We start from the raw sequence: 15,604 nt of genomic DNA, 5'->3' as shown, positions 1-15,604 counted from the left end.
TGTTTTCTAGCTTCTAACGGCAACTTGCAAGTCTCAAATAATTAAAAATAATGTTAAGGTTTAAGATCTTGGTCCAGCTTCTTCTTCTTCTTTTTTTAAAATTGAGGAGCAAGGCAGTTTTGAAATCTTTTCACCCTCTCAGGTTGCTCACACACCTGTCTTTTTTCAGGAAAAAAAAAAAAATCTCCTTCAGTATCCGGGCAGCTGGGATCTGGCATCAGAGTTCGCAGGCCCCATAAGAGAGCTATTTACTGCTTTCAGATTCTGTCTTCTGCTCTAAAAGTCTATGCACCCCATTTCCCAGACCTCCAATTTTGGTAGTAAGTGCAGTGTGGGGAGGCCAGAATAAATTACCTCATAGAAACTGTTTGCTAGGCTGTAGCCCAGCCACTCCCCACTGGCTGGAGATCTAAAGGCGGGCAGCTCTCTCCTTGGTCGGCATTGAGCTGGCAAGGGAACCTCAAGGGCTGAGTGCTCAGCCAGCCAACAGGAGACCCTTCGGCCCCCTCCCCAAACTTCCTCCATAGTAAGTAAAACAGTTCCCTCGGCCGGATGCAGAGACCTCGTTTCTTTTACAAACCCACCCATAAATTTTATAACAGGTAGTTAAAAATTACGACGAGGAAGCGCTGGCCCAGCTTTTCACAATGGGCAGCGGGAAGAATGGGGCAGCACTGCCGGGCAGCTCACCGGAAATTTTACTTCCAAATTATGGCACACACAACCTGTCCTGAATCTTCTTTAATTGGGACTAGGGATAACTTTTCAACCTTCAGGCATTCTCTGAGGGCATCTCATACCAGGGATATGAGACTGTGGAGGCCAACCCACCCTCTCCTTCAAGGCGTCCCCTAGGAGCCCCTCAGGGGCACACGACTTCCTTTGGCGCCCCAAATTTCTCCAAGATCCCCATCTCCCTTGGGCATTCAGTGGAAGAATGGGGAGAGAAAATGCGGAGATATTTTTTAATACCGAAAAACGAATTTGCCCCCCAACTTAATAGCTGCATCATCCTGTCTCTACCGTTGAGATTAGAATAATAAATCCAAGGCGAAATGAGCGAGATGCTTCAACTCAGCATTTTGAAAGATACTATTTTTCACAAATCACGAATAGCTTTCGGAAGCCACTTTGATTGGCTAATAAAAAAGTAAAGAATGGGAGAAAGTCGTATCTGCAGCAGCCGAATGGTACCCATTTCGGTAATGGGACGGCAGCAACATTTAGGAGCACGCATTTCTAAAGAGCGCATCCCGCTCTTGCAATTACATTCTCCCATAAAACGGGTTTTTAACCTCCTTTTCTTTCCAAACGAGAAAACAGAAGTGGTGGGCAGGGGAAGTGGGGAGCGGGTACCTCACGCACGAGGGGGAGCTGGGGCTTCTTAGGTCTGACCCTCCCGCTGCCCGACATTTCCAGAGAAGCCGGGCGCCAGACGCACCCGCCCTCCGACGCGACGCGACGGCTTAGGGCCACGGACATCGCTGAGCAGGGCCCGGGATGAATGGGGGATTGGTGTGTGTATGGGAGGGGAAGGCTGCGAGGCCCCTCAGAGCCATTTGAGGAGGGGTTCATCTCTCTCTGCTTCAGGGCAGATTATTTTTACCAATAGCAATCATAATCTCACGATTAAAAATGAACCGGCTCTCCCTCTGTGATCACCCAGGGTCTGATAGGAAGTGAAATGTTGTTTTCAGGCCTTCCTGGGCAACAGCCTATGCTTCTGAAGTCAAAGGGATCAGTTGGTTGTCGGCAGGGACCCCAAATTTCACAGCACAGATCCCCCCGCCCTGCAGCTCCTACTTGAAGTTATCTGCAGCCTGTCCTTATACCGGGCAGCTTCTCAGCCCCTAGGAAAGTCGCCTGACAAATTTTGAACCCCTTTTATAGAAGCCAGAAATTGGGACCCTGGTGAAACACTTGGCCTGGGCCTAGGTTAAAAATCATTGACCCAGAGATCTGGTCTCAAAAATATCTGTCTTTGGGGATCTGTTTTTGAAGACCAGGAGTCCTCCCCTCCCCTCTCCCTCTGGCCAGACGTCTTGTATCTCTGGAATTTGGAATGGTTTGGACAGAATTTTATTGGCATAAACAGATTTGTCTGCCTAGGACCCTCCAGAATGATCCCTTTACTAGCTGGGTCCCCAGCATTGAACTCTTTATTTTAGAAAATGTAAAGATTCCCTTTACCCTGCTGTGGCTGGGGTTGGGGACTGTCCACTCAACAGGCCCATTCTCCCAAATCAGTGGTCCTCACTGTGGTGGCCAGGCGAGCTGCCCAATTATCAAAGTGAAGCTGGTCAGGAGCTAGCTGGCTGGAAACAGCCAGAACAGGGGCTAAGTGGACACCAGGGGGCTGAGTGGCAGTGATGGCCTCATGTTGGTTGAATTTGAATCCCAGGATGTGGACCCTGGCTGGTCTACCAGCTTACTCATTTGCCCTTTCCTTCTCCTCTGCCCCAGACAGAAGCTTCCTCACCCCACACTTTGGCATTTTTTTCAGCCAAACTCTCCTGACGACTCAGCTTCATTTAGCTTCACGCTGCCTCCATCCCCATTCTCTCCACTGCTTTAGTATGATGTACTGGGTGCTAAGGGGTGGCCACAAGCAAGAGACATGCAAACATCAGGAAAGAACCCCACCAGCTCACCCTTAGCCCAACCCCCTGGGAGAAAGGCCATAGTCACAGGAGGAGCATGGGACAGACTCTTTGTATGCATCCAGCCCAGAGATAAAGGGCTAAAGCAGGGGCTGCCGTCTTCCCACTGGAATCCCAGCACCTACAAAACCTTCTTGTCTGGCATTGGTACTGGTGTAAGTAATCCTTCCTTCCAGTAGACTTCCCCCTTCCTCCTCTTAACCCCCACTGGTCACCTGGCCCCCCAGCTCTGCCTGCCCTCTCCACCCCACTCCCAAGCTTCTCTCCATGTGAGTTCCAAGTTCCACCACCCAAAGCCAGACCAGTGCAGGCCTTTTGCAGAGCTGGGAAAGGGAATGAGGAGGGAAGGGTAGAAAGCAGGGGAGAACTGTGGAGAAACAGCAAGTCATTCCAGCTTCAATTTCTTTTCTTTCATTTTTTATTATGACTCACGTATACAATACAAAGTACTTGGACCAGGAACAGGGCTTTCAGGACACAAAATCTACATTCATAGCTGGACATAAAGACAAATGACCAAAAATTATTATTATAGATATATTTTAACGTTTTTTTTTTCCTTTCGAGCACGTTGCATAAACAGAGAATTCAAGACAGAGTAACTATACATTCAGTGCAGTTCAGCTCTACTCTACTGGGGTTAGAAGCACAATAAAGGCGCACAAGACAGCGGGCTAGGCAGTCTCAGTTGTTGGGTTTTTTTTTTTTTTCCTTAGTGAAATAAAGCAGCAACAAACGACAACAAAACCGCATTACAAATACTCTCGAAGCAGGATTTCTTTCTATAGGTAGTGATAAAATACGTTGCAGGTTTCTTTCTTTTTTTTTCTTTTTTCTTTTTTTTTCCCTCTTTTTTTTCCTCCTGTAATAGGATTTTTTTTTCTCTCTCTCTTCCCCCCTCCCAAGATTATTGCAGGTTCCCTTTAGGTAGTATATTAAAGTTTTTTATCAGTATATTATTTTCATGATTATGGTGCTTTCTGAGCACAAACACTTAACACAGCTCAGAGGAAGCCGGGCCCAAAAGAACAGAGATCTAACAGCAAGGACAAGGCAAGAAGGGCTTGGGCCCAAGGGACTATGACATGGATAGGTAGGATTTTAGAGACCATGGCAGGCCCCTATTTACTCCTCAGGAAGGAGGTGGATAGATTCTCAGGTTCCTGGAGAAAGTCAAGGGGGTTTTCCAAGGAAGGAGCCTCAGAGGGGGAGGGGACACTTCTTTGCTATCTTTTATTTCTTTTAAATTTTTTTCCCTTTCATTCCCCTTTCTTCTGTTTTTTCTCCTCTCCCCCCCTTTTTTTTCATTAAAAAAAGTTAATCCAGTATTCTAATTCCTAGCATACAAGCAAAGCCTAGAACCATCTTCTACATCTTCAGGGGGATCCCCCTTAAAATAAATACCAGAGAAGCAGTGAGGTGGGGATGTGGAGAGGACTGGGATGTGTGAGTAGGCTTAGACCTTAAAATTCAGGAAGGGCTCAGAAGCAAGCACAAGTGAGTGTGTGCTGGGCGTGAAGTGGAACAGAACTTTTCCCTGTGTCTCGGTCTCCCCGCCCCCCCCCCCAGCCTCCAAACAAATAAAGAGCGGGGGAAGTCCAAAGGTAATAAAAGCCGAGCTGCAAGTATCTGACAGGTAGTTAGAGTTGTGAGTGTCATTCTATTCTCTATAAAAGCAAATGACAGTCGTAAACTTCTCAATTTATCTGCTACCATAAAACGAAACTTCAAGGGAGTTGCTGGGGGGGGGTTGTTCTTTTTCCTAGTCCTTATTTTCTTCCTTCTCCTCTTCTTCTTTCTCCTCTTCCTCGTTCCCTTCTTCCTCCACCTTCTCCTCATCTCGGGCTCCAGGCAGTTTATCCTTGTTGTTTTCTTTTTTCCACTTCATCCTCCGGTTCTGGAACCAGATCTTCACTTGTCTTTCGGTCAGTCCCAGGGCGTGAGAGACTTCAATCCGGCGCTTTCGTGTCAAATAAGGATTAAAGAGAAACTCCTTCTCTAGTTCCAAGGTCTGATACCGGCTGTAAGTTTGTCGTCCACTGCGCCGCCCAGGAGCTGGACAGAACAGAACCCCAGTCTGGTTACATCTGGGTGGGGGCTCCATTCCCCCCCCTACACAGCTACTCTGCCTCCCACAAAGTCCCCCTCCGCCCTTCCCTGACAGTGAGGCTGCCAGCAGAAGGCAAGCAAGGGCAGGAAAAGTTTCCATAGATGTTTTGGTTTGATTTCCTTCACCTTGGGAGATGGGTGAAGGTGAGGGGCAGGGATGTGGCTGTCTGAAAAGTAAGGGCTTGGTGGGGGGGGGGGGTCGGCAAGGGAGCCTTGCAGGGTCCTTCAGGCCTACAGCCTGGCCCTTACAGCTTTGTTTACAAGTGCAAAGTGGCATTTAGTAAGCTGGCCTAGGGACACAATCTGCTTCCAAGAGAAAGGAAAAGGGCTGGCATTAAAGGAGAGGGGTCTCTGCCCACTGCCCCCCCTGCCTATCTCTGCCTAATGCTTTTCTAATAAGAAAAATAATTGATCTCCTGGACTGTATCACAGTTCTGCCTGATTGCTAACTGGAGACCAAAAGATAAATCAAGGGCCATCCCTGCCGGAACTTGTCCTTAGCTTCCCCTGTACTTCGAAATTGGGCCATGAAGGGCCACCCTTGGAGGGGCTCATGACCTGAGCAGCTTTCCAAAAGACTCCATAGCTCTTGATTGGAGGATAGCCTGACTAGTCTCCTGAACCTCAGAGGCCCTACTTTGTATAGCCTTCTCTCTTTTTGAGCACTGATTTTCTTCTCAGGCTTTCAGTCTTCTCTCCAACTGGAGGAAGTAAAGAAAAGTTGGGGTAGTGGCCTTCAGGTTGCTTCCCTGATGGGGAAGAAGTGGAGACCCCAGAGAGTCAGAGTGCCTGTCCTTAGGGTCTTGCCCCTCTCTTGGCTAGGGGGAGACAGCAAAGGGTCTTTTCACCCCACCTTCTGGCCACTGTCTTGGAATGGCTGGCTCGCTGTCTTTGGGAAAACAGGCTACGGACCCCAAAGACTTTACTCAGGGTGCCCTTGTCAGCCACCTCCCCAACTTTGACTTTTAGAGGTAGGGAGAAGGAGAGAGAGAAGGAATGGAGGAAATGGTTTTTAACCCTTTGCGCCCACACATCACCTTTCCCCCACCTTCACCCCAACACTCACAATGTCTCAGGTGCCCCCTCCCAACCCCCAGCCAAGTCTTTTCAAGCTCTAGGAACCCACCCAGGCACGGAAGTGGAGTGGGAGAGACCCCCAAAGCCAGGAAGGAAAGCAAGGGCAGACAAAAAGGAGGCGAGGGAGGGGGAAGACCCCGGAGCGCGGGAGACCAAGGGGGAAAGAGAAAAGGCTTCTCACCGTGGGGTCTCATCCATGGAAACATGAGGCTGGGAGACGAGTTCTGATTTAAGTGGCCTTGTCCTTCGCTACTGTTAGTGTTGGCGGAGGATTTACAGTCGGGATATTGCACCACGCTCGTCTCTTGCTGAGCCCCATAAAGGGACTGTCTGGGGAGCGCCTCGTAGCCATAGAATTTGGAGGCGTCTCCGTGGCAGCTCAGAGAGCACGGGTTCTGCTGGTAGCCCGAGTTGGAGATGCCGGAGGTGCCGTGGTGGAAGAAGTCTTGGACGTGGTGCGAGGCGTGCTGGAAGCCGGGCGCCGAGCCGCCGGGCCCGTACACCAGCGCATGGCTCCTGCCCACGCTCTGAGGGAACCGGCAGTCGTAATAGGCCGGTTCCAGGGACTCGCCGCCTTTGTATTTTGAGAACAGGGGGTTGACGAAGTAGGAGCTCATGCTGGGCACATGAAAACCCGCGGCCCCCTCCCCTTGGCTCACGCTCCCCCGCCCGGTATCCCCGAAACTCCCCTCCCCCCGGGACCGAACCCCAAGCTGGCCGGCTCCCCCGGGCTGGGCTGCTGGGCTGGGGGCTGGGCAGGTGGGGGCGCGGTGCCGGCTGAGGGCTCAGGCGGCGGCGGCTCTGCTCACTGTCGGTAGGTAGAGCGCGCGCTCTCACTTAGCTCTTCCCTCTAACAGCCCAGGCGAATTCCTCAGACTCCCGGCGGTGGCGGCGCTTACACGCGATTCGCGTTCATCAATCCACGACATGAAGACAGGCGAGCGAGCGAGCGAGCAAGAGAGAGAGAGGAGAGAGAGAGAGGGAGAGTGAGAGAGAGAGAGAGAGAGAGAGAGAGAGAGAGAGAGAGAGAGAGAGAGAGAGAGAGAGAGGAGGGGGGAGAGGGTTGAGGGGTTCAGGGCTGGGGGGACCTGGAGGAGAGGGAGGGAGGAGAGGGGAGGGATGGGGGTGTGGTGTGTGTGTAGGGGGTGGCGAGCCAGCCCCAGCTAATGGCCGAGGCCAGCTTTTCCAAGGTGCGCACTCTAGTTTGAAGGTGCACCCCCTTTTCTTTCCTTTTTGACATATACCTGAGCCAGCAGGTCAACTCAGGTTACCTCAACAAGTAGAAGACCCCAGGGGGTGAGCCTTAGTAAGTCAAGGCTGAGCCTTTAACCCGAAAGATGCGCTGGGGCTTTCTGAAGTCTGGGGACTTTAAGAAGAAGCACAGCATGTACCCCAGACCCTTCAGGCTGCAGACCCTCCAGCCTCTGGCCTCACCCCAGGGTCTGGAGCTGCCCTGTCTTCTTTACACCCTGGAGACTCGTGTCCCTTCGACTACTATGGGTAGAGAAGGGGGGCACACCATGTACCCCAGAAAGACCACAATACCCTTGCAGAAAGCAGCTCCTCCAAGGAGTAGGAACCCCAAGCAAGCTTGGCTGGGAGACTACGAGAGCAAAGCTGTTTATGGGGACTGAGAGGAATAGCTCGTGTGCCCAGGCTTCTGCCTAGTTGAACCCAAGACATTTCTGTTTAGGAGACTATAGCTGGGCTGCAGGGAGTAAGAGTAGGCCTCTTGCTGGTTCTCATAAACCACCACCCCATAGGAAATGCCAGCTCAACCTAGAGGAGCCCTCAGGCTTCCCTGAACCCTCCTCTTCTCCAGGCAGGCTGCCCGGGCCAGGATGTGGATGGGAACTGTCAACAGACACTCTTTAAATATTTACCCACACTTTCGGGGAGGGGGGCACATATCCCTATGCCCAAGACTGAACAAATTCAAGTTAATTCTAATGGAAAAAAATAACGTTGGTCCATCAACACCCTTCCCTAGGCATAGTGTCTACAGTTACATGGGCTTAATACAAGGAGAAAAGAGAAGGAAGCATGAGAGCAATGTGTGTGTGTGTGTGTATGTGTGTGTGTGTTTGTGTGTGCGCGTGTGTGCGTGTGTGCTATTGTGCTCATGAATGAAGATGAATAAGAATGATTTTTCCTGTCTTCTTCCTCTACAGTATGTGAGGTTGTTACAAGGCCACCTCGGGGACACACACACACACACACACACACACACACACACACACACACGAGTATAGACTGTACTATCTATCCTCTTACCCAGAGACATATTAAATGTATGTTCATTTTACACTAGCCATACACATTCCTGGAAGTGGCCTTCCTGACTTACAGACCTGCACATACATGTGTACATTAGGCACGCGCACAGAATGCTTGATAAATATATACATTTGCAGGTTTTTGCATCAAGAAAACAAAATCTACCTGTTTTTCTTCCTCACCCTGGGGTTTCAGGGTTGGGCAAGGAAGGACGTGGTTAGAAAACTAGATCTCTTCCTTTCCCATTCCCATCTGGAAGCAACTCTGTACTGGCTCTGGGCATAGAGGAAAGAATAGCAAGGCAAGACAGTATAGAAACAGCATCTCCCCCGTCCTTTTATTATTTAAATACTTATTAGGGAAATGATTACTCTCAGCCAGATTCTTAAAGGAGAGTCACTGGTGTCCTGGCAAGAGAGCCTACTGGGGTCTTTTGCATTTAGGGAACTCACCGCTATTGAACTTAGGAACTGCCCAAACTCTTAGACACAGAACTCTAGTTCTGAAGCAGCAGGAAGGAAGGGTCCAGAAGTGCTGTGTCAGGGCTGCGGCTCTCACTAGGGTCCAGAGCAGTGGGGGGCACCCCAGAGCGGCTCCACCCGGAGCAGAGCTTGCTGCATCTTTGGCTTCCAGCCTTGCCGATCTGAGAGAGTCTGCTCAGTGCAGAGCTGAACGGGGTGGATTCTGGGTTCCTAGCGTCTGACCATGGGGGCTGTCATAAATACTTTCTCTTCTCTGACTGGAAAGAAGAGGCTCAGAGGGTCCGGATCCTCTCTGGGGCCTGTGCCTTATCTTTTAGGGGGTGGGGGAATCTATTTCCAGATTTTATGGTCCAGCAAAAAACCCCGCTACAGAGCTATTCTTCTGGGCCTTTGTGTCTTGGAATGTGACTGTCCTGAGTGTGCCGTTACCACCGCCTGTCCGGAGAACCCATCAGTCCTGTAAGCCTTGGTCGGACTTGGTTTCCCCTTTGGAGGCTTCTCTCATCTTTCCTTTATTTATTTATTTTTCTTTTACACGTACTGGTTTATTTTTGCTCTCTGAGCCTGGAAATAAAGGAACTGCAAGCAGCCATCCTCGCCGGGCCACTCTGTCCCTCTGCCCGAGGCCTGCACCACCCTCTTAGGTACTACGGATTTATGTTCGTTTGTTCGGGTCATTCTGCCTTTTTGTGTTAATTACCTGCTCCTCACTTATCTCCACCAGCGATTATTTTTGATGTCTGCCCTCTTTCGCCTCCCGAACTCTCCGGTAGAGTGAGGGCCCGTCACCTGCTGCCACTCAAGAATTATTTACACCTCGCAGGTGAGAGAGTTGATTTGTTCAGAGGCAGTGGGGCCCAAGCCGGCAGAAGCTAGGGGCTTTCTGGCTGAAGCTTCCAATCTGGCCTCAAATGTCAGTAGGCCAGGCCTGTCTGGGGGCACCTCTGCCTCTAACATTGAGCAACAGCGCCACCTCGTGTCCACTTTCTCCAATGCACTCTGACTGAGGAAAAGCCAACAGAGGTCCCAGGCCGAGCTGAAAGGTGGCAAGTTGAGAGGAAGAAGCCTCTAAATCGGTGCAAAGGAGAGGGATTCCCCGGCAGATAGTTGCCTCTGTTCTTTGGTTTTCTAAATTCTTGAAATAAACCTTGTGAAGGGTTCCACACTGTCCTCTTTTTGTAACCCTCCTTTCTGGAATAAAGAGACATTGCAAAGGAATAGCTGCCATCTCCTCCATTCAGACGTTTTCTAGTCTAAAAACCCCTTTGCGCGCTCGAATGCACCACCCCATCCGAAGCTCTCAGGACCTTCTGCTCCCAGCACTCTCGGTCCCTCTTATCCAGATGCAGGATGCACCGCCTATTCTGCCGCTGCCTGCCGGACTTGAGGGTGGGACTCTGGCTGTCCTAGGCTGCCCCCACCCTCGGGTTTGTAGCCCGTCCCTAGCGCGCTCTTCACCTCTCCCTCTCAGCCAGAGAGATCCTGATCTCCGTGGGCTATAGACAAAACATTCCTATAATCCGATTTCAAAGGAAAGAGTGTCCACCTTATTTAAACCATAAAACAATTAAGCCCAGACGTCTAGCCAGCTCCGCGCTGCTGTTTTGTTCGGCCCCATTCAGAACCCAGAGCAGGGAGACAAACAGGGCCATAAAAGTGGCATTTCTGGGCTACGGAAATGTACCTATCCGCTGCCTTCCCAAGTGGGACAACCTTTAGGGTTTTGTGATTCTGACAAAGGAGCAGAGGAGAGGTGGGAGGGAACATGAGGGGAAGAGGGTGTTTGCCAGCCCCTCTCCTGGCCTGCTTTCATTTCTCTCCCCAGATGTGTGTTGTTTTAATTCACAAATGGTAATGAATAAAATAGAATCTAATCCCGATCTGGAGGCTGGAAACCGGGATTAAAGAGTGGGCCTACTCTAAATCCTACCTTCTCCTGGGTCCTACAAGCCCTGAGGCCCCCTTTCCAGAGGGCAGGCTTCAGGAAGCAGGCCACGCTGGACTCGGAGAGGAGGCTTCAGGGCCTTGGAGCAGGGGCGGGGTGGAAGCCCGGAAACAGCGCTGAGCTCAGGCAGAGAGAGAAGCCCGCATCCTGGCTCTTGATGGTCCAGACTAAGGGAGAGAAGGGTGTCTTGGCTCCTACCAAGTGCGAATCTTAGGCCAGGGTTGCAGAACAGCAAAAAGGCCAAAGGGAAAGAGAAAGGTAGTGAGAAAAATAAAGGCGAAGCATCTTCCCAAAAGACCAAGGAATCAACGCTCAGGAGGGGGAGTGAAGTCTACTAAGCAGGAAATGGTGACTGCATTCAAGACTAAGTCTGTTGTTGTCACTTGGCTGCTGGTCCCCCAATACTAAAAAAACCCAAAAATTTCAATCCTTCTCACCTTCCTCCCACCCTCCAAATTGGAAGAAGAGGTAGAAGACTCAAATGATGGGTTAGAGGCTGTCCCTACAAGTGTCCACCAGTCCTGCCAGGAGATGCTTTGGAGGTAGCAACAAATGGGACCCCCCAATTGTATTCTTTAGGTAGTGTCCTCCGAGTAGCATCTTTGGCAGAGTGGGCAGCCTGAGATATTAAAGGTCTATATTTCAAACAGTCTAATTTTAATAGTTTCCAGATTGGGGGATTTCCAAGAAAAGGGGTGCTGGGCTGAGGCAAACCCAGCAGCTCTGTCTGCTTCTGATTAGCTCGTGAAAACTGCTAGCTCCAGAGAGAAGGTTCTAGAGAAGGGTGCAGTGCAGCCACCCAGCCCCACCAGGCTGTTATTTACATATCATCACACCTCTGGGGTCCAAGAGCCACCAGAGAGCACCCCATTCCTGGCTAATCCCTAACCAGCTCCCTTGGAGCCTGGCCTCACCAACCCCTGGGACTACTACTTAGCATGACCTTAGTCACTCTTATCAACATTCAAACTAAACATGGGGTGGGCGGGGAGGGGTAGAAGGGGAGACAAGAGCTGGCAATGAATTCATTGAGAAGAAATTAATTCTTATTGTATCGACTCTGCTCTCTGCTTTCCCCTCTCCCTCTTCATTATGTTCTCTTGCCTTCCTTCTTCCCTTCCTTCTTCTCCCTCCTCCTGTCTTCTTTTTCTTGTATTTTCATCCTCCCCCCATTCAGTACTCAGTGCCTGTCCCCCAGTGTTCCTTGAGGCCTGCGTGGCCTCTTCTCCTCGCTGAGCATCCCTGCTAACCTTCTTTCTCAGCCAATGCTGAAAGCACCACAGCACCAAAGCAACCAGGCAGGAAGCCAGCCTGGGCCTTCACCCAGCACCCAACTTTCATCTTCACCTATCTCTTCTTTCCGATCTCATGTACTCATAAATTACTACAATTAATTACAGCCAGCAAAACCGTTCAAGCAGTGTTCCCCACACGCTCCATCAAGCCACTAGGAAACTCATAGGCAGTCAGCCGGGGCAAGCACAAGCTAGGCCTCTGCCTCAGCAGCCTCCACCCCTCCCCTGGAACCCCCACCCCCTTTCTGCCCTGCCTGGATAGAAACTGCAGGCACTTGCCCTTCTGAGGTAGGGGGAGCCTCTTCTCTGGCTCCAGCTTCTCTTAGAGGATTTAAGCCCTTGCCTCCTCCACAGAACCACGGGGGAAGAGAAATAATGACGAGAACTAGATGCAGTTGGGTTTCTATTTTTTTTTTTTTAAGTGACTCCGATATATTAACAGAGTTGTTCTACTGTAACAAACAGAAGCACGTTACAGGACAGACGCTGGAGGGGGACACTGGGGTGAGAAGGACACTGCTCTGTATAAGCTTGAGGCACCAGCCTGCCTGTGCAGCCTGACCCAGCCGGCAGCACGGTCCGGCCCTCATCCCTCAGCTCTGGGCTGGGAATCATCATTGTGTGTGTCTTTTTTTTTTTTGTATGAAATCTGCCCGCAGAGCTCCCAAGGCCCAGGAAGGAATGGCCCAAACCAAATACCATAGAGAGAGAGAGAGACAGAGAGAGACAGAGACAGAGAAAGACAGAGACAGAGAGAAATTCAAATACTGGCTTCTCTGAAGAAAGAAGGAAAAAAATCACATTTGTGTGTGTCATTTATTTCGGTTGCGCTGGGGGGAAGAGACCGCGGTTTTTCCTGCCTCCTCCTTGCTGGATAGAACTAACTCTAAACACCAATTTCTCAACACTTAACCCTCCCACATCGCAAGAGTTTGCATTTTCTCCTTCCTTTTTTCCTTTTTAAGACGGTGGGCTTTTCTCTATCTTGCTCTTTCCTTTTCTTTTCGTGTTTTCTCCCGCCTGGGTTGGGGCATTTTTGTGGGGTTTTTGTGTTTCCCTTGGCTGTGCGGAGGCAGCAGGCTGAGGCAAGGCTTAGGATTGCTCCTTGTCGGTTTTCTCTTTATTCATCTTTTTCATCTTCATCCTCCGATTCTGAAACCAGATTTTGACCTGCCGCTCAGTGAGATTGAGAACACGGGCCACCTCGTATCGTCGGTCCCTGGTTAAATACATATTGAAGAGAAACTCCTTCTCCAGTTCCAGCGTCTGGTACTTGGTGTAGGGGCAGCGCTTCTTCCTTGTGGAACGGGCGTGGATCCAGTTGGCCACGGGGTTGCCTGCAGGGCCAAACATAGGCAAAGGGTCAGTCGAGTCCCCTTCCAGCCTGGGGCCTCTGTCATCACACCCCCGGGCTTACAAACTCCCCAAACTCAATAATTGAACCTGAATTTGGACACGTTTTGCTTTGGGCATTTTCCTCCTTTCTTTTTCACTCTTTCCCCTCCCCATGTCCCCTCCCTCTTCAGTTTCCAGCACCTAAAACTGTAGTAAATTTGAGGCTACCAAAGCCCCCACAGTCCAGTCCTCAGCTTCGAGAGTAGTAATTCGAGAATATCCTCATAAAAAGTCCAAATTCCCAACTGTTTCATAGGCCCATAAACGCTTCTCTCTCTTGTTTTTTATTTTTATAGCAAGGTCCCTCTCCTCCCTACTTCCCTCCTCCTCTGCCCCCTCCCATCCTCACAGCCCACGACCAAGTCCTGAAATTTCATAGTCTTTTTCCTGACCCTGAGAGTCCCTAAACCCTCACCTCTTTCCAGTGTCCATTTCCCGCTCAGAATTCAACCCTGCTGAGGCGAATTATCAGGGTTAAACCTTCCTCTCTCCTCAGAGAGCTGCTGGCCTTGGAGAAAGGCTCCCCCATATCTTAGCCCCACTGCTGGTCTCCACTGCCCCCCCCCCTGCCAGCTCCAGGACAGGCTCTGCAGGAGACAAGCCTCCAATTTCAGGTTTATGGGAGTAGCTGAGGGCAGGAGGGAATCCTGCAGAGGGGTGTAATTAGGCCCTGGCCCCTTATGGAGCTAGAGGAAAAGATTTCCTGAAGTCTTCTCCTGGGTGCCCCCCAGACACTTCCTCACACCCTGGGGGCTGCTACCCTCCCCTGATTTCCTCCTTCTTCCTCCGACCCTGCAGCCTACACCTGCCCCCCACCTCTTCACCTACTCTACTCAGCCTCCTTCTATGCAACACTCAGAATCTCTCTCTCTCTCTCTCTCTCTCTCTCTCTCTCTCTCTCTCTCTCTCTCTCTCTCGTGTGTGTGTGTGTGTGTGTGTGTGTGTGTGTGTGTGTGTAGTTCTTTAATATGAAGAACCTTCCCCATTCCATATTCCTGATCCCCATTCACAACTCTTTCTCCTGTGGACACTTAAAAGTGGGTTTTCAAGTTTAAGGAGACTCGGACCTTACTTCTCTCCCACTTATGTCTGGAAGTCCTGGCCTAAGTTCCTAGGCTGCGTACCCCCAGATCCTTCTCCCGGGGGAGAACTCAATGGACCTTCTGTTTTATAAACCTCTAGTGGGATGAAGACCCCCACGCTGGCTGAGAGGTAGGGATAAGTTCTCTCCTTTTGCTCCAAGCGTCCTGCCCTGTCCCTTCTCAAACCACAAAATGAACCTCAGCACCCCCAGCCGAGCCCCTGTCCCTGTTTGCATTTTATTTTTTGAAAGTGACCACTGAGTCAAAAAGCCTGAGCTAACAGGGCGACTCAGGGGTCTTCCTTCAAAGCCAGCCTCTGGCAGAGGAGTCCCCCTGGCCGGCCCTCTCCCAACCTGGCTGCCTGGGCCCCCTTCTCAGACCTTCCTGCCCCTGAGAGCTCCCCAAGGTAATTCGCTTTTATTGAGTCTCGCCCCCTCGCCCTCGCCCCTCTCCCGCGCTGCCCGCGCCGCTCGGACAGGCTGTAATCCGGCTGCGCCCGCCTGGCCTCCCCTCCCCTCCTGTGCCGGTTGTAAAGGAAAATTGCTCCCAACTTACTAGGGTCCAGGTCGGCCTTCTCCTCTTTGTGCTTGCTGCCGGCCAGCGCGTCCGCCTCGGGCGAGGGCAGCGTCTGCGGGGCGCGGTCGCGCAGCTCCCCGGGCGAGCCGTACATGTAGTCCGGGTAGCTGCGGCCGTCGCCTGGGCCGCAGTCCGCTCGGCGCCCGGGGTAGGCGTCGGGCTTGAGGGCGTAGTGACGGCCCCCGGCCGGGAAGCTGGGGAAGGAGACGGCGCCGGACAGCGGCTCGAGCCAAGTCCGCATGTAGCGCGTGTCGGCGCCGAGGTGGGGCTGGGGGCCGTACGGGTGATAGACCACGGACGACTGTGAGGGCACGGGCGCCCACGACGTGCTGAACACGGCCGGCTTGGGCGCGAAGCTACAGGACGGAAAATCGCTACAGTCCGGCACCAAGCCGCTGGGTCTGGCGGCGGCAGGGTGAGCCCCGGTGGCCGGAAACCTGGACGCTAGGAGGTCTTCATTGTCGTGAGAGATGAGCGAGTCCACGTAATAGTTACTGATGGGCCCCGTCGCCGACATCGTAACAGGGTTTTACATACATAAGATTATTGTATGAACTGTATATGTACTTTTTATCTGCTCACAGAACAATCAAGGCAGGTAATTATTTTTCCAGCCTTTTCCCGGCAGCTCATTGGTTCCCTAGCCCCCACGTGATCGTATTTACCCAAAAATACGGCGCGGATCAATGCGCAGGGGCTTTTTTCC

At 51.4% G+C, this 15,604-nt stretch overlaps 2 protein-coding genes across 2 annotated transcripts; both read right to left on the bottom strand.

The window, feature by feature from the left end:
• Positions 1 to 3,055: 3,055 nt before the first annotated feature.
• Hoxc8 (homeobox C8) lies at positions 3,056 to 6,694 on the bottom strand. The gene is made up of 2 exons (XM_006981811.4): positions 6,028 to 6,694; positions 3,056 to 4,715 (listed from the first exon to the last, which is right to left on the bottom strand). Exons 1-2 carry the CDS (start codon positions 6,461 to 6,463, stop codon positions 4,423 to 4,425), a joined length of 729 nt encoding a protein of 242 aa, XP_006981873.1. The 5' UTR covers positions 6,464 to 6,694; the 3' UTR covers positions 3,056 to 4,422.
• A 5,551-nt stretch (positions 6,695 to 12,245) lies between these two features.
• On the bottom strand, positions 12,246 to 15,604 carry Hoxc9 (homeobox C9). The gene is made up of 2 exons (XM_016000372.3): positions 14,878 to 15,604; positions 12,246 to 13,182 (listed from the first exon to the last, which is right to left on the bottom strand). The coding sequence occupies exons 1-2, from the start codon at positions 15,413 to 15,415 to the stop codon at positions 12,938 to 12,940; spliced, it is 783 nt and encodes a 260-aa protein (XP_015855858.1). The 5' UTR covers positions 15,416 to 15,604; the 3' UTR covers positions 12,246 to 12,937.

This window comes from Peromyscus maniculatus, chromosome 20 (genome assembly GCF_049852395.1).
Source record: "Peromyscus maniculatus bairdii isolate BWxNUB_F1_BW_parent chromosome 20, HU_Pman_BW_mat_3.1, whole genome shotgun sequence".
In the NCBI taxonomy this organism is placed as follows: domain Eukaryota; kingdom Metazoa; phylum Chordata; class Mammalia; order Rodentia; family Cricetidae; genus Peromyscus; species Peromyscus maniculatus.
Note: the sequence above shows the minus strand (reverse complement) of the source record. Positions and strands in the feature narration are given on the sequence as shown.